This window comes from Penicillium expansum (assembly GCF_000769745.1).
Source record: "Penicillium expansum strain MD-8 chromosome Unknown contig22, whole genome shotgun sequence".
In the NCBI taxonomy this organism is placed as follows: domain Eukaryota; kingdom Fungi; phylum Ascomycota; class Eurotiomycetes; order Eurotiales; family Aspergillaceae; genus Penicillium; species Penicillium expansum.
In genome coordinates this window covers 52,077-72,122 of record NW_015971435.1, presented here as the reverse complement: position 1 = coordinate 72,122, position 20,046 = coordinate 52,077, and the positions used below count along the sequence as shown (strand labels likewise).

General features: G+C 49.2%; 8 protein-coding genes across 8 annotated transcripts; 6 read left to right on the top strand and 2 right to left on the bottom strand.

The window, feature by feature from the left end:
• Positions 1 to 2,336: 2,336 nt before the first annotated feature.
• PEX2_007970 (M20 family metallo-hydrolase) lies at positions 2,337 to 3,889 on the top strand (the record flags this gene model as incomplete). The annotated part of the gene is made up of 4 exons (XM_016738074.1): positions 2,337 to 2,500; positions 2,553 to 2,870; positions 2,932 to 3,759; positions 3,811 to 3,889. The coding sequence occupies 4 exons, from the start codon at positions 2,337 to 2,339 to the stop codon at positions 3,887 to 3,889; spliced, it is 1,389 nt and encodes a 462-aa protein (XP_016594600.1).
• A 409-nt stretch (positions 3,890 to 4,298) lies between these two features.
• Positions 4,299 to 6,566, top strand: PEX2_007960 (putative diaminopropionate ammonia-lyase; the record flags this gene model as incomplete). The annotated part of the gene is made up of 1 exon (XM_016738073.1): positions 4,299 to 6,566. One exon carries the CDS (start codon positions 4,299 to 4,301, stop codon positions 6,564 to 6,566), a length of 2,268 nt encoding a protein of 755 aa, XP_016594599.1.
• Positions 6,567 to 7,008: 442 nt separating this feature from the next.
• Positions 7,009 to 8,081, top strand: PEX2_007950 (uncharacterized protein; the record flags this gene model as incomplete). Its single annotated transcript, XM_016738072.1, has 2 exons — positions 7,009 to 7,138; positions 7,255 to 8,081. The coding sequence occupies 2 exons, from the start codon at positions 7,009 to 7,011 to the stop codon at positions 8,079 to 8,081; spliced, it is 957 nt and encodes a 318-aa protein (XP_016594598.1).
• A 115-nt stretch (positions 8,082 to 8,196) lies between these two features.
• PEX2_007940 (Homeodomain) lies at positions 8,197 to 9,981 on the bottom strand (the record flags this gene model as incomplete). Its single annotated transcript, XM_016738071.1, has 1 exon — positions 8,197 to 9,981. The coding sequence occupies one exon, from the start codon at positions 9,979 to 9,981 to the stop codon at positions 8,197 to 8,199; it is 1,785 nt and encodes a 594-aa protein (XP_016594597.1).
• Positions 9,982 to 11,611: 1,630 nt separating this feature from the next.
• PEX2_007930 (Amino acid transporter, transmembrane) lies at positions 11,612 to 13,041 on the top strand (the record flags this gene model as incomplete). Its single annotated transcript, XM_016738070.1, has 2 exons — positions 11,612 to 11,775; positions 11,835 to 13,041. 2 exons carry the CDS (start codon positions 11,612 to 11,614, stop codon positions 13,039 to 13,041), a joined length of 1,371 nt encoding a protein of 456 aa, XP_016594596.1.
• A 1,016-nt stretch (positions 13,042 to 14,057) lies between these two features.
• PEX2_007920 (uncharacterized protein) lies at positions 14,058 to 15,350 on the top strand (the record flags this gene model as incomplete). The annotated part of the gene is made up of 2 exons (XM_016738069.1): positions 14,058 to 14,814; positions 14,911 to 15,350. 2 exons carry the CDS (start codon positions 14,058 to 14,060, stop codon positions 15,348 to 15,350), a joined length of 1,197 nt encoding a protein of 398 aa, XP_016594595.1.
• Positions 15,351 to 16,018: 668 nt separating this feature from the next.
• On the bottom strand, positions 16,019 to 16,744 carry PEX2_007910 (NAD(P)-dependent oxidoreductase; the record flags this gene model as incomplete). The annotated part of the gene is made up of 1 exon (XM_016738068.1): positions 16,019 to 16,744. The coding sequence occupies one exon, from the start codon at positions 16,742 to 16,744 to the stop codon at positions 16,019 to 16,021; it is 726 nt and encodes a 241-aa protein (XP_016594594.1).
• Positions 16,745 to 17,161: 417 nt separating this feature from the next.
• PEX2_007900 (Zn(II)2Cys6 transcription factor) lies at positions 17,162 to 19,968 on the top strand (the record flags this gene model as incomplete). The annotated part of the gene is made up of 3 exons (XM_016738067.1): positions 17,162 to 17,746; positions 17,811 to 18,194; positions 18,274 to 19,968. 3 exons carry the CDS (start codon positions 17,162 to 17,164, stop codon positions 19,966 to 19,968), a joined length of 2,664 nt encoding a protein of 887 aa, XP_016594593.1.
• Positions 19,969 to 20,046: the final 78 nt, after the last annotated feature.

The window sequence follows — 20,046 nt, the reverse complement described above, 5'->3', positions numbered from 1 at the left end:
TGTCATAATAATATATTATGATGTCAAAGAATTTTCGGACCGAATACCCCTCCATATAACTTCGTTTGCCATCGAGGCTCATCATGAGACCGGATCGCCGACCTCGGGCGCTCTGGGGCCAGGGCTGGAGAATGTGGGGGATGAGTCAGCTACACAAGCCGTCCTTTTGTGTTAGCGCTATTGGCGCTGTGTTGATCCGATGATCATAATCGTCTCAAACTTTGGCATTGACTTGATATTCAAATATTAAATATTGGTCCACTGTTCATACGAGGCTCCGTATTTACAATATGTTTTTTTTTTTTTCACTTCCCCTATTATTATTATCATTTTCAAATTTGGATTGTGTTGTGGGGAGTAAAATGATTGTGGGACAAAAGGGGGGTACCTTGCAGCCTGGGGGTTTCTTTAGTCTAAACTAGTACACATGGACGGAGTACCTTGTACCTTTTTTTCAATTCTTAAAGTTGTATTGGTTCAAATACTTATCGAAATGATCCTTGAATCTGAAACAGTCCAATGTTTACAAGTCTATCCTATTCCTGAGCACGGGTTAGGTGGTATCCAGCCTTAATGTGGTATGCATCATACATTTGACGGCGGGATCTTCGCCCCTCTGTAACTGCTACTGCACCATGAAGATCAGTGGAATACGAAATGAACATACAACATACATACTGCTCTAGCTGCTCTGTAAAAAAAAAGATGTTTAAGATCCACCTTTTCCCACTTGTTTCCCAACAAAAAAAAAAAAAGACGTGATGCCCCAGAACCCAAGACCATGCACGCTACACCGAGCGATCCGACGGGGTATCAAGCTGTATTTGTACGGAGTACTATTTACATTAGTACGATCGTTGGATAGTAGCGGGGAAAAATTCAAAATTATCCAATGACCACAATAGAATTTTCGATAACAAAGATTATTGTGGGACAAGTCCCTCGATAGACCGTGAAAGAAACCCGAGAAAAGACCGTATTATCTCCATGCTTTGCTCGATATTGCCCCAACAAAACAAACATCCAGCAAATTCCAATTCCACACCGTCGTGCTTCGAAACTTAACCTGTTGAGAAAGGTATTCCGCACAAAATCCTGTCCCGTGTGGTCCCTCTAAAAACACACAAGCGCCAAATCCATAATGCGGCTATCCTTGTCCTTGTCTATGTTGTAGACCAACGGCACGCTAACGCGTGGATCACACGACTTTCAGACATATCTGGAGGACTACTCCGTACGGAGTAGAGCATTATTAAGCTGGAAGCAGACTAAATCCGATATTAAAGAAAAGAACGCGGCTAGATCGCTACATCCTTGCCGCATAGTTTCCACCTGCTTGGAAGAGTGCGTGTCTTGTTCTAGTCCATTCGGTCATGTCGATTGTAGAGACGGGCCGGTCGCTTTAGCCTCGGTATCGGCTCGGTATAGTCGTCGGGCATCTTCTTGAAGCTTGTTCAATCTTCTATTTTAAATCGTTGGAGTGGGCGAGCGGATCATCGGGCGGAGTAGGGTGCGGAAGATGAAGAATCCAGGGCATGCGAAATGAAGACCGTCCGACTTGTAGCGCACTATACCGAGGCGGGAGGTGCAATCACCTCTCTTTCATCTTTCATCTTTGGACGGAGCCGACCCAAGGAAATCCAAGAATAATTCCTGAGCAGCACCTAGCGGCTTCATATTAGCTCTTGTCACCAGAGTAAGGGATATATGCCCGGCAAAAACGAGTTATAAGGGGGTTGTTTCTATCATCGCGTCTTGGGATGGTCTCGCTTGTTATTGTTCAGGGTATCGGACATTGACTTGAGGATCATTTTAGGGTCTATAGTAGTGTGGTTGTAACTACATACGCTCGCTGGTGATGCGGTCTACGGGGATGCTGATATGATGCGTCAACGTTTTAAAATTCTCCCGAACAAAACTTCAACAATTGCTTCGTCTGCTTGCATTTTTGACAGGTTTTATTTCCAACCTTTTCTAGGGTTGGTAGGTACATGTAGTTTTAGTAAGATCTTTAGGGTTCGCAAGATGTTGCGGGAAGGCGTCCCCGCGATGAGCCGTTGACCTTGGAACCAATAACCTTAGGTCTTTTCGGTCATTACCTAGCAAAAGTTCGATCATATAGTCGAAATACCTGGTTAAAGCCTTCGATCATTGCTGCGACCGTATCCACACCTGTTGTGAGAAGGCGCTGTCAGTCATAGATTGGTGACTGGTCTCGGTCCTTGAACCCAGTAAAGCCCTTTTATATTCTACTCTTCAGCTCCCGCTGTCTGCTTGAACTTCCATAAGTTCTTTCAATAGACTGGTTGTTTGACTAGTGCCACTTTGTCTGCAAAATGTACAGCACAAAACGCGCAACACGCGCCCTTCATTCCAATGCCCGGCGGTTCTCTACTGCCATCCGACTACAAGCACCATCAGGCCTCAAGATCAATTCAGAGCGCTTATGGAACACGCTGCACGAGTCATGTGAATGGGGTGCTGAGCATCGCTATGGCGAGTATGTACCCATTTTCTATGCGACTATTGAACACGATCTAATGATGCAACAGAAACCCAACAGATACAGGGATGGCCCGTCTAACCCTCAATGACGATGATACCCGTGTTCGAAGGTGGTTAGCTGCCGAAGTCCAGAAGCTGGGCTGCTCTCTTTCTGTGGACCAAATGGGAAACATGTTTGCACGGCAACCAGGCCGGTTGAACTCGGCTGCTCCAATGATCGCAATGGGAAGTCATCTCGACACCCAGCCTCGGGGTGGTCGATATGATGGTATTCTCGGTGTAATGGCTGCACTTGAGATCCTTCGGACGATGAAGGAAAGTAGGTTCCAGACTAACTATGATGTCGGAGTGGTCAATTGGACCAAGTAAGCGTCATAATTTGTTTTATCGTGCCATTTAGAATTGACACTAATAATGAGTCCACAGCGAGGAAGGTGCACGATTTCCCAAATCAATGTGTTCCTCGGGTGTATGGGCTGGTGCCATCCCAATCCAAAAAGCCTGGGATCTGCGCGATATCCACGATCCCAGTGTGACTCTCCGCTCCGAGCTTGAAAGACACGGATATCTGGGCGACATTGCTTGTTCTAGCGATCCAGCAACCGGATACCCTCTCGGAGCCCATTTCGAGCTGCACATTGAGCAAGGCCCAATTCTCCCAGAAAACAACCGATCAATTGGTGTCGTTCAGGGTGCCCAGGGATACAGATGGTTGACTATGACCGTTCACGGAAAAGATGCTCACACTGGGACGACACCTTTTAGCGCCCGTCAGGATCCACTGCTTGCATCCTCTAGGATGATTGCCGCTTCGCATGATATTGCCAAGCGACACGACGCCCTAGCCTCGACTGGTATTATTAGAGTTCCATCGAACGCATCTACGAACACCGTCTCATCGCAAGTGACTTTCACTCTTGATATCCGACACCCGCAGGATAGTGTGGTACATGCCGTCCAGGACGAATGTCTCAAAGCGTTCGAGGCTATTGCATTGCAAGATGGCAAGGGCGTTTCATTTGACTGGACGTTGGATACGGACTCGCCCGCTGTCAAGTTCGACGACAACTGCGTGGCGTCTATACAGGCTGCGGCGGATCAGCTGGTTGGCCGTGAGAAATCGATGCTCATGACTAGTGGCGCGGGTCATGATACTGTTTATACTAGCAAGCACTGTCCCTCTGCGATGATCTTCGTTCCTTGCCGGGATGGTGTGAGCCACCATCCGACTGAGTATTGCAGTCCGCAGGATTGGTAAGTCCCTCTAATTTTCCTTGGAGATTTTTCAAAACCTGACAGTCGCAGTGCTCTGGGTACGCAAGCTCTTCTTGAAGCTGTTGTTCACTACGATCAATTTAGGGTAGAGGCCGAAGGGCAAAAGTAATCGGCATTTTCAGTTTTATTGGTATTAAACTAGATAGATTTGACTATTTTATATGATAATAAATTTTCTTTGAAATCTCTCCTATCACTAGACAAAAGAAGTATGTGGATATAAGAAACCGCAAAGTATGCCTGTTGTACGTTTGTACCAAACTGTACACAAGCGCTAGTGCCGAATTCAAGATAAATAATCGTGCCCAATGGAGCAAGAGAATAAAAATCTTAAATTCTCTCATCAAATCCCACAAAATGTTGTAGTTGATGTTGTGAGAAGGCGGAGTCCCCACTCGACCCGACATGTCGTCAGAAGGCGCGATGTCTTTAGAAGGCTCAAGATATTGGAGATGACACGGTGATAAATAAAGTACCTGCATTGTGCACAGATCAATTATATGCGAACGCACATCAACATGTCATCACGAAGGTCGATCTACTTCAACCCCGCGGCTGCAAATGAAAGCATTGCCTCCCCGCAAATCGAAGGCCTAACAGCATTCCACCAATCCTTCCCCAACTATGCCCCAACTCCACTAGTCCAACTCCCAGAGCTCGCAGCCGAGCTAGGCGTTGGCCACATCCTCGTGAAAGATGAAAGCAACCGCTTCGGCCTACCGTCATTCAAAGTTTTGGGCGCGTCATGGGGTTGTTCCCGAGCGATTGCAGCGCACCTCGGCCTGCCCTCTACGGTCTCGCTGGATGAACTTTCAAGCCGAGCAAAAGAATTCTCGATTGTTTTGACGACAGCCTCGATGGGAAACCATGGACGGGCAGTTGCATTTATGGCTCGACTCCTCGGCATCGAGGCGCGGATCTTTGTTCCTCGGTCTTTGAACCAGTGGACTCGGGATCTTATCGCCGGGGAAGGGGCTCGGTTGGTTGTTGTTCAGGGCGACTATGATCAGGCCGTACAGGAGGCCGTCAATGAGGCGCGTGTGGGACAAGGTGTACTTCTAATCCAGGATACGGCGTTTGAGGGGTATGAGGATGTTCCTACGTGGATCGTGGAGGGCTACTCTACTATGATGCATGAAGTCAAGAACGAACTTGCTCGGCTTGGTCTGGCGGGTAGTCTGATGATCACCCCTGCTGGTGTGGGTAGCCTTGCGCATGCAGTCGCGAAGCACTGCAAGTCGCAGAGCCCGCCTATATCTGTCGTCGCTGTCGAGCCTGACACGGCTGCGTGTCTGTCTTCTAGCTTGACTGCTGGGAAACCAGTTACTGTCCAGACTTCTTCCACGATCATGGATGGTATGGACTGCGGCACAGTATCTTCTACGGCCTGGCCTGATATGCAGCGTTTGGTTGATGCTTGTGTCACCGTCTCATCCTATGAGAGCCATAGCGCCGTGCAGTATCTGACTTCCAATTCCGTGGCAGCGGGGCCATGTGGAGGTGCATCATTGGCTGCACTGCGACGGCTGGCTGTCTCAAATGAGGCTGCGTCACTTCTGAACAAGGATTCTGTGGTCATTCTTCTCAGCACTGAGGGTGCACGCGAGTACCCAGTTCCAAAAGACGTCGCTGTTGACGATGTCGTGGGACTAACTCAAACACTCACTCAAATCAACTCTTCTAACCCAACCTTGTCTGTAACAGACGGGGTGGGTGAGACCGAAATCGCAAACTACCTTGCTGCCTGGTTTGCCCATCGGGACATCGAGTACCACTGGATTGAGAAGGTCGCTGGACGACCATCCCTTGTGGGAGTCTTGCGAGGCAGCGGAGGTGGCAAGTCTCTCATGTTCAATGGTCACACAGACACCGTAAGTCTCTCCAGCTATGAGGCAGATCCCCTGTCCGGGTCTATTGGAACCAAGAATGGAAAAGAGGTTATCTTTGGTCGAGGCTGCCTCGACATGAAGGGAGGTTTGGCCGCAGGGTTAGCTGCCCTTGCAGCAACAAAAGCTAGTGGCCGCGTACCTCGGGGTGATGTCATTGTGGCTGCAGTATCAGACGAAGAGGATGCCTCACAGGGAACTCAGGATATCACCGAGGCTGGCTGGCGTGCTGATGCTGCTGTACTTCCTGAGCCAACCCAAGGCGTGATATTTACCGCCCACAAAGGATTTGTGTGGGTGGAGGTTGATATCTTGGGAGTTGCTGCGCACGGGTCCGATCCTGTGTCAGGAGAAGATGCCATCATGTATGCCGGATCCTTCTTGCAGGCTTTGGAGAAGTACCAATCTCAGCTGCCAGTCGATAATCTCCTGGGTCAGGGTTCGCTACACTGTGGCTTAATTCGGGGTGGCGAAGAGCCTTCCTCTTACCCAGATAAGTGCACTATCACTGTCGAATTCCGCACTGTCCCAGCCCAAACGGAGCAGGCTATCTTAGGAGATATCAGCGCGCTGCTGAAAGAGATAGCGGAGCAGAAGGCTGGTTTCAAATATGCCGAGCCGCGCATTACCATGTCGCGCCCTACACAGAAGGTGGCAGCTGATCATCCGTTCGTGGAGAGGGCGATTGCTTGTGCCTCTGCTGTGCTGGGGAGCAAACCTGCCGTTAAGGCTGGTCCGTTTTGGACTGATGCGGCATTGCTCGGTGCTGTTGGTATCCCCTCAATTGTGTATGGCCCTGCAGGAGAGGGCCTTCATGCTAAGGAGGAATGGGTCGAGGTTGAGAGTCTTCAACAGTTTGAGAAAGTGTTTACTCGGCTTGTGCAAGACTTTTGTAATTGAATATAGATGTCTATATATGTGTGAAGCTAAAAGAACATACCCAAATCATTTCGCCATGTTTCCCTTGGATTTCAACAAGATTCCAACTGACTTATCCAGCAAAGCTCCTCGTACCTGCTTGATATTGTGTACATCAACCTGATAACCTAGCGAATTGATCCTCAAATCCATGCAGCTAAACATAGCATAATAGAAAGCGTTACTTGGTGAATTGAATGCTTTTAATGGAGACAGCCAGGCGTGGCCGTTGATTCTTGTAAAGGAAGTGTTGTGGCTGGTGTTCTTTATCGCCACGGGACTACACAGCCAGGCCCGATCGGCAACATCCAGATCGGCCACCTTCGCCAGACGACATCCCACTTATAATCGCTACTATCTAGCACACCATCTCGTTATTTCCCAATTTCCAGCAACTGTGATCTACTTTCTTGATCCCACAACGATGGCAGACGAATCACCAGCACAGCGATCGGCACGAGTGCGCCGCGAGCGCCGTGAGGCAAAGATCAAGGAAGGAGGCTCAGCGCGCCTGGACAAAATCACCAGTCTGAGTGGACGCACGCCACAAACTGGTAAGTAATGACAACCGCATCCCTGGGTCTAGCCAAGCAGCTTCCGGTAGCAAAGCAGACATGTCGTCTCATCAGCCACGCTAGCACACACAATGCTAACTGAAGTCAATCACCAGAACGCGAAGAAGCCTCCCCATCCCCTCAACCTCAGCGTGCAATCTCCGCATCACCCTCTCCAGCACCACAAATCCCCAATCCCCAATCCTCAGCTTCGCCCCAACCAGACATGCAGTCACCAGAAGCGATCCGCGCCCAGCAGGAAGCGTTCTTCTCGATGCTCCGACAAGCCGCACCGGAACCTGGCCAGGGCGTGCATCCCGACCCGCAAGCCCCAAATGGCCTCCAGGCCCAGCAAGAAGCCTTCCGCGCTATGTTGAGACAATCCGTACAGGACCAAGGCCAGGCCCAGTCGCCCGGCGACGCTGAAGACCCCACCATCAAACTCCTGAACTCTCTCATGGGTGCTATACCCGGCGGTGACCCCAATGCTCCACCAGGAGCACCCGCAGGCAACCAACCGGCACCTGGATTCTCGCCCGCTGCTATCGCATCAATGCTCGGTGTGCCGCCTTTCCTTGCCAATATGCTGGGTGGAGCGACGCCGCCGACAGAGGCGGAGCAGAAGCGCGCTCGGATTTGGAAGACGCTGCACACCGTCTTTGCATTGACAGTTGCTGTTTACCTGCTGTTCATTATTGGGACTTCGGTTGCGTTGTTCGGCAGTCCCCCGCCAAAGCCTGCGACGGCACAAAATCCCTTTGCGATCTTTGTGACGGGAGAGTTGCTGTTGACTGGGGGTAAGGTGTTGCTTGATGGGAAGTCTGGTGGTATGGGAATGGTAGTGCAGCTTTTCAGAGATGTCGTGAGGGATGGTAGCCTCCTGCTGTTTATGTTGGGCATGGGCACTTGGTACAATCGCGAATGGCAGACTACGGCATACTAGGATAGCTTGGATATGTAGCTTTGTTAACGATCAGCGGGGTATGAGCATTTAAATGGCATGTATTATGTGATCATTATTTCATCATTCATCATTCGTATACAACTTTTGATAGACGCTAAGCAGGCATGTTTACCACGGCCCGCTGGGATGGTAGGACCGCGTTACGTAAAACACTTAGGGCAGATGCATCCAGACCCCAATCACCTTCCCATTGATTCATACGAGACCCTTTCTTGAAGTGGTCCGTCAGATGCTCTGCCCGAGCTGACCAGGTAGACAGTGAACATCCACAGAATCCACAGCGGCTTTCGACGTTGGCGCCCGATCCGCGCCAGGCTTCGAGGTCAGCCACGGGAGCTTTGGTGCAACCGTGGAATTTGCGCAGGTGTTGCCATAGATAATCCTTTCGACTGAATGAACGTTCTTGAGCAGGCTTATCGGCACAGACTTGGAATTCATGCTCTTCCCAATGGGCGGGCGTTGGGGAAAGGAAATCGCAGAAGGGGCATTCAGAAAGCTGGAGTTCGAACGCTTGTTGGACGTCGTTGATATTTGGTGTGCAGATCCAAGAGTCAAGGGTGATATGGACGCTTTTCTCGTGGCGGGCCCAATCATGTTTCTTTTTGAAAGACTGCGTACAGAATGTGCACTGGTAATGATAGTCTCCCGCTGGTCGTTGCCGTCCTCGGATGCGTTTGGGTTTAGTTTGTTTGGGGAGTAGTGGGAATGGCAGCCCCGTGTCTGCTGAGGAATGATAGCTCCATGCTGAAGAGGCGCTATCGGATGTCTCAGATGCCTTGCTCCCAATGCTCGATACTGACGATGCCAAATGTGACGAGGTCTGGTCGAAATTGAAGAAACCCATGGTCGACCTATCGAGCTGGAACGGGTCAATACTGCCGTCCGACTCTATTGAGCTAGAGGCAATGGCGGTTTGAATTGCTGCTTCTGGAACAGGTTCGTCGTCTGGCGGGGAAGCCTGCCATCGCTCCATAGGAGTCAGGGACGACAGCGTGCTGGTGACCATGGGGGAACCTGAACGAGTACGGGATGTTGAAGAAAGTCCCGCACTCTGGATCTTTTGCTTTTGGCGGCGGCGAGCGTTCGCAAACCAGGTTGATATGCGCTTTTGGGAGAATCCAGTCTCGTGGGCCATCTGGGTCTTTTGTGCATCTGTTGGATAAGGGTATTCTTGATTTTGATAGAACCATTCGCGAAGAACTCTAGCTCCTTTCCTGAGAAACTGTTTTGGTTCTTTTCGTTCCTCGCTATTGTCTATAGTGGTAGCGGGTAATGGGTTTCCATCTTCCGGCACACCGTGGAGATGACCTAAGACCGGAGAGAAAGTTTCAAAGCCCGACGGGAGGCGTTTCTCTCCCTTTGCTAAACTGCATTCCCGAAAAAGGGCTACGCAGCTTGAGCAGGCATTTTTGGGATTTGGATTGGCAGGTGTAGTGCGGATGATCAGACATTGTAGCCGATTCCTACGACAATAGGCACATGATACAGGAGGACGATGTGCCCCATCAAGCCACTGGGAGACATTGGTAAGACTTTGTTGCGACAAGGATTGGCCAACATATTCTCCTGCTAAAGGCGGAGCAGATTCGTATAAAATTTCAGAGATCTTTAATTCTTCATAGTCTTCATGTCCAGGCTGTGCATCGGCGGTTGGTATGAGGTGTGACTCAGAATTGGTCCACTGCGCCCATTCCAGATCACTGAGGTCTGAGGGAAATGGTTGGAATGCGTAGTCAGTATTTGTATCAAAAGAATGGTCCTCTTGCATCCATTGGGTTGGCTCATTTGCATCTAGCATGCCTTCCAGCTCTATATCTGATAGAGGCTGTGGCAACGGCTGCCATGATGAAGGGCTGATGGGTGGCGGCTGTGGAGTCATGCCATGTATAGTGAGAAACGGAGTCACTGACACGTTATATAGTAAGCCCTTTCTTGTATATCGATTTTATAGTTTTAAAATCCAGAAGTTGCTTGGTTGGACCCCGTCTCGTTCATGCCTCGCCGTTAACTTACCGATATCGATGGGGGTCGCTGACGAGTCTGCGCTAACCCATATTGGGACATGGAATGTTCTTCGCCCCACTAGTCCAAGAACGGCAGGTACACATCTGGGCCATCTGCACAGCTATTACTAAGCTTTCACTTCGCCCCCCGGGGGCCCTCGGGGCCCTGGGCCGATCTCGGGAACCAAGATTGGATCCGCAGAAAATTTGTGGCCTCAGGCGTATGTGTTCGCCACGCCTACTAGACTTTCTTTAGAGTCTCCTTTCCGATTCATCCGTATCGCTCTTCATAAATCCTCGAAGTGACTTTAGATTATGCACGATTTAGATTATGCACGATTTAGATTATGCACGAAAAAGTCATCGTAGTTCAAAGTTCCCGAGTTCAGAGTTTCCGAAATCATGCTTGTACTGATGACTATGTTTACTTGATACCTCAAGTGAACACTCCTCCACGAGATAGCAGGCCGTGCCTGAATGGAAGCAAGGCCAACATTCTGGTCTAAACCAGAGCCTATATGCTCCCGGGAGGCTCTAATGAACCTTTTTTATGGATATCAATCTAGGCCATGTTGCTTATCAGAATTAAGCTTATCTTATGTTATCCAAAACTCAAAGCTCGGTCCCATCAGAAGTGGAACTATCACATACTAGGCAGGATACTAATACTTTGGAATCTATAGTCTGGGGATTCATAGGCGAATTGGAAAAGGCATAGAGGTTGATGTGGCATCAACGGTGGTAGATTCAGATATTAGACTTGGGGTAGAAATGTCGGTACATAAATAGAGTACATAATTGAATCCACACCGGGGTGGGAGACACCGGAGTTGGCCCTCTCCTCCGTAGTTTGGGTGGGGCATTTTTGAGTCGCCACCCGGTGAGAAGGCAAATTTTATTTGGTGAGCAGCCGGAATGAACCCGACCTCGGGAGTCCCGGTGAAGACAAAGATCTCCCGAAAAAAAAGGTTATTCGATATAAAAGTAAAAGCCACAATTTAGTAACTCTCAATATCTACTTCGTAGGTACATACAGCAAGATTTCACAAAGTTCCCCAACAAATACTAAACCTTAAAACGGGAATGGTGATCGTCACTCTAGCTGTGTGTCAACGATCAGGCAATGTAGGCTACGATGTAGTACCGGGTGGGACTCGGGGTAGACTGGGGCAGATTTAGCTTTTGCGACCAATTTCTATCACCAATCTTAATGAGTCAGCAAGACAAACTCAGCACTGACATTGGTCAATTGGTGGCTGGATCTCCGGATTCGGACCGAACCAAAACAGTCATTGGTGTGAATTCGTCGGGTTGCATCGAATTTCTGTGGAACCTTCCATTTCTTCCCATGGGGCAAAATCGCCCTTCGGCACGCGAGAAAATCGGGGAAACAATAAGATGACCAGATTTCCCACATAGGTTTCTTCTTTCCTCGTGGGAATCTTAATCTTTTACACCCATCTTCTTCAACACTTCCAGACTCCTCTGCTTTTTCAACTACACAGAATGGAGGTCAACACAGCACCACCTGCTTACGAGCAGGATAAGATTGCTGAACGGAAGGATATGCCACAATTCGAAGAGGAGGGTCAGCTCAAGGCTGGTGAGGTCCACGATGCTTTTGGCAACGAGGAGTACGCCGAGATCAAGTATAAAACCTTGAAGTGGTGGTATGTATCATCGGGAACTCAGTATCTGATCGACCGTTGCTAACGTATGGTGTCTTCAGGCAATGCGGCTTGCTCATGATTTGTGAGTCGGTTTCACTGGGTGTGTTGTCACTGCCCGCAGCCGTCGCTACACTGGGCCTTGTCCCTGGTGTTATCCTGATTATTGGCCTCGGAATTCTCGCAACATACACTGGATACAATATTGGCCTCTTCCGCGAACGGTACCCTCACATTCAAAACCTGGGTGATGCCGGCGAGATCTTGCTAGGCAAGTTCGGCCGTGAGCTCTTCGGTACTGGCCAGTTCCTCTTCTGCATTTTCGTCATGGGCAGCCACATCCTGACCTTCCGCGTCATGATGAACACCGTCACCAACCACGGCACCTGCTCCATTGTCTTCAGTGTCGTCGGTATGGTTCTCTCAATTGTCCTATCCATCCCCCGTACGATGAAGGGTATGACTTGGATCTCGTTTGCATCATTCCTCAGCATCTTGTGCGCGGTCGTGATCACCATGATTTCCGTGGGAGTGCAAAGTCACCCCGGTCGTGTCATCCACGCCACAGTTGACACCAACCTGTACACTGCGTTCCAGGCTGTTTCAAACATCGTCTTCGCTTACTGCGCCCATGTCGCTTTCTTCGGTTTGATTGCCGAGATGGAGTCGCCCCAGGATTTCAAGAAGTCCTTGTTCATGCTCCAGGGCTTTGAGATCTCCCTCTACCTGACCGCCGCCGTTGTGATTTACTTCTACATTGGTTCAGATGTCCACTCCCCTGCCCTCACGTCCGCTGGCCCCCTGATGAGCAAGATTGCCTACGGCATTGCTATCCCCACTATTGTCGGTGCCGGTGTCGTCAACGGCCATATCGGCTTGAAGTACATCTACTTCCGCCTCTGCGCCAAGTCGGATTTGATGCACCAGCGCAACAAGCGTTCCGTCGGTCTCTGGATTGGTCTTGGTGTGGCTTGCTGGGTCGTTGCGTGGATCATCTCCGAGGCTATTCCTGTCTTCAGTGACCTGAACGGTCTGATCAGTGCTCTTTTCGCTTCCTGGTTCAGCTACGGTCTCTCCGGTATCTACTGGCTCCACCTCAACCGCGGCGAGTGGTTCGCCTCTCCCCGCAAGATCTTCCTCAGCATCCTCAACATTGGCATTGCCTGCTTCGGTCTGGCGCTGTGCGTTCTTGGCTTGTATGCTTCTGGCACCGCTATCAACAAGAACTCCAACAGCAACAGCTTCAGCTGTGCCAACACTGATACTTAGATGGCTCCATCTTGCTTCATCGCGCTGCATATTGCTTCATATTGCTCTATCTTGTTACCATTACACGCACTGTATATACATCGCATATAGATTATGCTTAGAGCACACTGGTTGGCTCTAGAAAATAAATAATAGATTAAAATATCCTGAACCTGTTCTCATTATATCAGATTAAATGCCTGAGACCAAGAAAGTTCAATCTTACCATCGTAGACACCCAGCGTGTTGATCTCCAGTTTGCAGGTTTTCGGTGCCCCTAATCCATACCAGACAGAAGCAATTGAAGTTCTTATAAAGAGCCATAACAACCAGCTCTAGGTAGTCGGGACACTTAAGTTTCCCTGGGTTGAGAAACACAGTCTTAGTATGGCCTATGCTAACGGGGCACTTCTACGAATTCTCCTCGCCCAAACTCGCCAATATATGCATCAGTCCGTTTGCATGTAAGGGTGGGTTTCTGACCACCTAATGAAACTATCGCCCTACATCTGTATCTTATTATGTGCCTAACGTTCTTACTCGGAAAAGCAGAGAAGCGGCATACGCGAGAGCAGCGAGAGGCACAACTTGGATATGTAACTCGAAAAGAGATGAAAGAAGGATAATAAAAGGATAATGTGCCAGAAAGAGTCTCCAGATACTTTGTAGTTGAAGTTGAAGAAGTATGTAGAAGTCGAGAATGAAGATATTCTATTTAACATGTCGTAACCTATCATTATCACTCTTTCTATTGTTCACGCCTACAAGTACCACCGCGATCTCCAACCCCCCTCCACTTCTTCTCTTCGCTTCTTCTCTTCACTTCTTCTCTTCCTCGCATTTGCCTCAAGTCAACAATCATGCCTTTCAGAAAACTCAGGAAGAATAGAAAAAGATGGGTTCCTTTCAGAGCGAGACGTACCATTTCTCGCCCAGAATTCCAGAAGCTAGTCCGACCACCAGCAGGTCATATCCATCGGTCTCAAATCTTCCCTCAAAACGGAAAGGCTAAACTGCCTCAAGTGGCTGAAACTGAGATGGCTTCGAAAACCCCCCAGGTCCCCTCGTCGTTGGAAAACCTACCATCTGAGATCCGACGTCATATTCTCTCAATGGTGAACGTTGACAGTCTCAAGGCCCTGGTGCAAGCCTCTCCCGTTTACTTCCATCAATACCGACTAGATCGCAAGCTTTTACTCTGTCAAAGTCTGGAGTCGACATTGGGCAGCGTGACTGCTGATGCCTATGCAGTCCACAGGTCCAACTCCATTGGATTTTCAGGGAAACGCACCACAGAAGGAGTTCAAGCTTTCATTACATTCTACCGCACAATCAGGTCTCAAGCCTGGTCTTCACCTCTCCACAAAGTTGTCAGCACGAGAGGGGTCACATCCATGATCAAATTTCACTGCTCGATTATTCAACCCTTGATGCGATGTTTTGTGACACAAGCATTGAGCAAGCTCACCAAAGTGAAGAAAGGATCCCAGATTGAAGAGACTTTGAGCAGGACAGAAGAGACACGACTGATGCGCGCTTTTTATCGATACCAACTTTGTCACAATCTCTATAGCCTCGAAACGAGAGAGTTTTATCCCTCTGCGGACTGGCTCTCTATCTCCAATCGCATTCAGAGTGACTTCTTGTGCATCTTTAACCCCTGGGAGGCAGAGGAGATATCTTGTATTAGTTACTTCTCCGAAAGAAAGCACAAGCAGGTCCGCGACAATCTTTACTTGCACATGGACCACATGGACCGGGAGAAGTTCGACTTTAATTCTGATGTTCACGACAGTAAGTCGCGCTGGATGAGTCCATCGGTTTTGGAATTTCCAATTTGAGATCCATTTTGCGGTTTGAGAAATACTAATTTTGACTTTGAAATAACAGAAAACCGTGATAGTGTGCTCAAGACACCGATGCCCCGCGGCCTCGAGATGCTACACTTCATCTATGTCAAGATCGAATCTCGTCACAACATGGTTACCAGGATGCAAAGTTTCATTATCCGGTCCCTTAGCAACTTGCTCAATGATCCTCACTACGCCTTCGATGGACACTTACAAAGGTATCAACAATGCGCTCAGCCTGAGAACTCGCTCATCTTCCAAGGTGACCAGTGTTTCACACTTCCACCGCTGGCCTGGACGAGGGTGTGTGGTGGGGGTGGTTACAAATATTTATTTCAGGGGTTCCCTCCATCCGCCTTTCGCCAATGGGGATGGGTCATGTGGGACGCAGCCCGTTTCGAGCGCCTGGGCGCTGACCATTTGATGATGCAACAATGGAACGAGGAGAGCCGGCATCACTTTGGGTATCCGTACTGGTAGCTAGAAGCAAAGACACTCTCTATGGTACGATGTTGATACTTGGCCATTTGATATTATCAAATCTAAGAGACCAAGACATCCTCGAGTTTTTTTTTTTTGCCAGAGTCAAAGCCAGATTGCAGGAATTAGTTTATCCTCATATTGCATGTAGTGAACAAAAATATCTAGGGGGGTTGAAGTGTTAGATAAATTATGACTTCCAACAGCCTGTATGCCTTGAAACCTACGACACGATCGTGACTTGTTATCGAATAGCTTGCTGTCGATTTAGCAGAATTCAATCAGCCATGCATCAAGGTATCTTTACTTGAGGGTGAATTGCCAATGCAACTGTGATGGTAATGATTATGGGAATGACTGTTCGGATGAGTAGATAGTAGATGGCCACTCCTCTTGCATGGTCCTTGAAGGATAGGTGAGTGCTACCTAATACTGTATTATTTCACAGTGGAGCGCCCTATTTTAACTTCATGGACCGGTGTTTCCAGCCTTTAGGGTTACTGGGGCCGATGTGCCGGCGACTAGACTATAGGCAGTATAAATTTTCAACTTATAGATAAGATTCTCTGCGATGCATTCCATTAATTACAATGTGTCAGTCTTAAGTTATATGTATAATCCCAGCAAGCAAAACCTCAGCAGCTAGTTCATCTCAAGCACCATCCTCATCAGTATGTAACAGTCACATTCTTGTTCACATACTTCGCGTCGATTTTCAAGACAAGATTCTCGGCGAGCCACCTCCCCGCATCCTCCCGAGAGATAGTATACCCAACAGTTCTAGACTCCGGACCAGTCTTGGGATCCTCGATGCCCACACGGATAGTCTTGTTCGACTCGCCATCAGTGAGGTGACTAGCACGGATGATTGTGAATGTTTCCCCGCTCTTCGCAAAACGGTCTTCCATGACTACCTTGTCTGCTCCGGGGACTTTGACAAACAGGTAATAGACAGGCACCATAGCGACAGGAACATCGCGACCGAAGCGGGAGAAGCCCACTGTACTGCAAGCGATTATGTGGGGATTTCCGGTAATGCCGGTACTTCGAAGCTGGGCAAGGGTATCTAGCAGAGTTGCTGCGCCTTTCTTGCAGACATCCGGATCGTCAACTGTCATTCCACGTGGCTTGGCGCCGATAGTGGACACGATGACATCGACGATGCGGCCATTGTCGGCTTGGAGGCACTGCGATACGGCGGTGATATCGTGTGCATTGCCTTTGATAACTTTCAGATTTGGTGTTGACCCTGAAGGGAAGATGGCAGTGAGTTTAGAGGGATCACGGCACAGCGCAATACATTTGTGTCCGGCAGCGAGAGTGCGTTTGAGGGCAGCAAGGCCAACACCGGTGCTGGCGCCAAGAAATGCAACGGACTCGATGTTTGACGTCATCGTTTAGATGGGCTGTGGTTGCTCAAGTAGCGAGGTATTGGAAGGCTGTATTCTGATGCAAGAGATAATAGAGGCGAGATGGATGGCTTCTTTCAAGTGTCTTGGACAGGACGATGACCTTCATAATATAGATTTTTGCATTGCATTATGAAAAAAGCGAAAGCTATCCGAGCTGAGGCAGCAGGTCTCGCTCTTTTCTCGCGACTCGTATTAGCACAATAGTGGGGGGAATCCGAAGCTAACAAATCGAGGCTGAAATGCCTTTCTCTCGTTGGTTGTCCCACTCTATTTATGCTGAGTCAGACATCCAACGCTTCCTGGCCTTGCCGTTTGCCTAACGAGATCAAGATAATCTGGGTTCTGCTCGACCCGTTTGTGGTTAATCACTTGCGAAAACAAGCTCAATACGGTCCCAAGATGCCCGAAGAGCCTCCTGTCACACTCTCCGGGCCCCTTGGGGGCGCGCTCGCCTCGGCCTCGGACGCCGAGAAAAACGCGAGATTTGACACCTCAGGCAGAAACGGAAATGCACCCCTGAAGCTGCGCAGCTGCGTAGTATGCCGAAGTCGGAAAGTCCGCTGCGACAAGCGAGCGCCCTGTTCCAACTGCCGTCGCGCAAATATCGCCTGCGTGCGTCCACCAACAGACCGTCCGCCAAGATGGGCTCGGCATCTCGATCGCCTCGATAGTGCGGTATCCAGCCTACAGGCCTCCCAGGAACCTGAACCAGTAGCAGAAGACGTGATGGAGAGACTTCATAACCTTGAAAGCCTTGTTCAAGAGCTCCGCATTCAGCTGGAACAGGCCAAATCAGTAGTAAACTCTGCGGCTGAAGGGTCGTCCGGGGTTGGTTCGCCCGAAGGCTCCGCTCATGATCGACAGTCGAACCCATCTTCCATTAATACTACGAATGTGCAAACTAAATTTGGGAGACTGGTGCTTCAAGATTCTAATCGAAGCCGCTACGTAAGCAGTGGCTTCTGGTCTCGGGTCAATGACGAGGTATGTCGCCTTGGTTTGCGTACATTGCTGCACGGAATGAATAGCAGGCTAATTTCTATTGTAGCTCGATGGTCTCAAGGCAGATGCTCGGGGTCTTCCATTAGGAGAATCTGATACCTCGGATGATGAGGCATCGCCGGATATGACCCCTTCCACGCAAGAACTAGACCGGACCCCTGCAGAGCGTCATGGATTTTTGTTTGGGCACAATTTGAGTCCTTTTTCTCCTAATCTCACAGACCTTCATCCACTTCCATCTCAAATTCCCTTTCTTCTAGACGTGTTCTCTGAAAATGTGAACATCATCTTTCAAATCGTTCATCTTCCTACTATCAAGAACATGGTTCGCGATTGGCGCGCCCGTGAAATGAAGGGACTCACACCGGCCAATGAAGCTTTGATGTTCGCTATATACTATGCTGCCGTCACCTCGATGGAAGAAGAAGATGTAAGTCAAATCCTTACGCGTTTAAAGTACTGACAAATCCAAGCATGCGGGTCCCATGCTCACGTTTCGGTACATTTAGATAGCACTTAATTTTGGAGCCACCAAAGCCGAGCTCAATCTCAAATATCGCCAAGGACTCGAACATGCTCTTGCAAGAGCTGATTTTCTGAATGTACCAGATCTCGTCCTTGTGCAGGCATTTGCCATCTTTCTTACTCTTGCTCGCCGACATGACAGTCCAAGATTTGTGTGGATGATGACAGGACTGCTAATCCGAATGGGTCAAGCTCTGGGACTACATCGTGATGGAACTCATTTCGACTATCTCAGCCCATTTGAGATCGAGATGCGGCGAAGAGTTTGGTGGGCCCTATGCGTGCTGGATGTGAGATCATCCGAGGATCAAGGGACCGATTACACAATCACAAAATCGAGCTTTGATACTAAGATACCTCTTAACCTCAATGAAACCGACCTCGACCCTGAATCAAAGGAAATTCCCCAAGCTCGCGATGCCCTGACTGATATGTCCGTTGCGCGCGTCACTTTTGGCATGTGTGAACTCACGCGGCAGATGATGGCTCATGGTTTCAAAGACGAAGCACCGAGCCTGGAAGAGCAAGGCCGCTTGTTGCAGCAGATATATAAAGGTCTCGAACAGGACTTTCTTCAATACTCAACCGACTCAGGGAACATTAGATACTGGGTGATAGTTACGGTCGCTCGGCTTCTTATGGCCAAGATGACCCTGCTTATCTACTTGCCTCTGTTGTTCTCCTCCCCGAATGAAGACTTCTCGGAAGAGCTGAGAACAAAATTACTGGTTTCTAGTATCGAGGTCGCCGAGTACAATCATGCTCTGAACAATGAGCACGCATGCAGACACTGGCGCTGGGTTTTCCAGACCTACACCCATTGGTACTCCATTGTATACATGATGCTAGAGATCTCTCGACGCCCGTGGTCGCCTCTTTCTGAACGGGCCTGGGTAGCCCTTCATAGTCCCTGGTTAATACCGAATCAATCACACATGGAAAGGAATCTACGCATCTGGATCCCACTCCGAAAGCTGATGGCCAAGGCTAGGAAGCATCGTGATTTGGAGTTTGAGCAGCTGAGAAACGACCCTCAAGCTGTCCAACGGCTGGAGCAGAACTATTGCATTGCCCCAATCCCGTCGAGCACGGGGCCGTTTCCACCTGGTTCAAATTCAGCAGATCTCTTTCTTGACCAATGGCGCCAGCTAGTGGCACACTCGGATAAACCCAAACATCACACACTCGCGCACGGGTTAGCCGCCAGCAATCTGTCGAATCCAACGATGGGCATTGCAAGCACAACCCAGTCAAATGTGCATCCTGATCCCAATCCATCTCAAACGTTCTACCCAGCTTTCACCGCTGAGCCACGGTATCTTGCCACAGAGGAACGACAGTTTGGTTACGAAGTGTCAAACATTGAATCTACCAGCTTCGATACAGTAATGGTGCCTAGTTCAGGAATCAGACTTGGAACCGAGAATCTTCCCGCTCCATCATACAGCCACTTCTCAATGGCGTCGGCAGCTCAATTTGACGGTCAACTTGCCACCCCGGCCGTTGTACCTTGGTTGTGGTCTGAGGAGGGCATATCGACCGATTTGACCAGTACCCCAGGAGACCAAGCCGATAGCAACATGGGCATGGATGAGGAGGTGAATTGGTACAATTGGGCCGCGTCTGCGAAAGATATAGAGTGCGATGGGGTTACATATAGCAGTCGACCTGCCACATAGGATATTAGAGACATTATCATCATTATAATTAAGATACCACTACGATGCCATTTTCAGATATCTTGAAATATGCCTTTC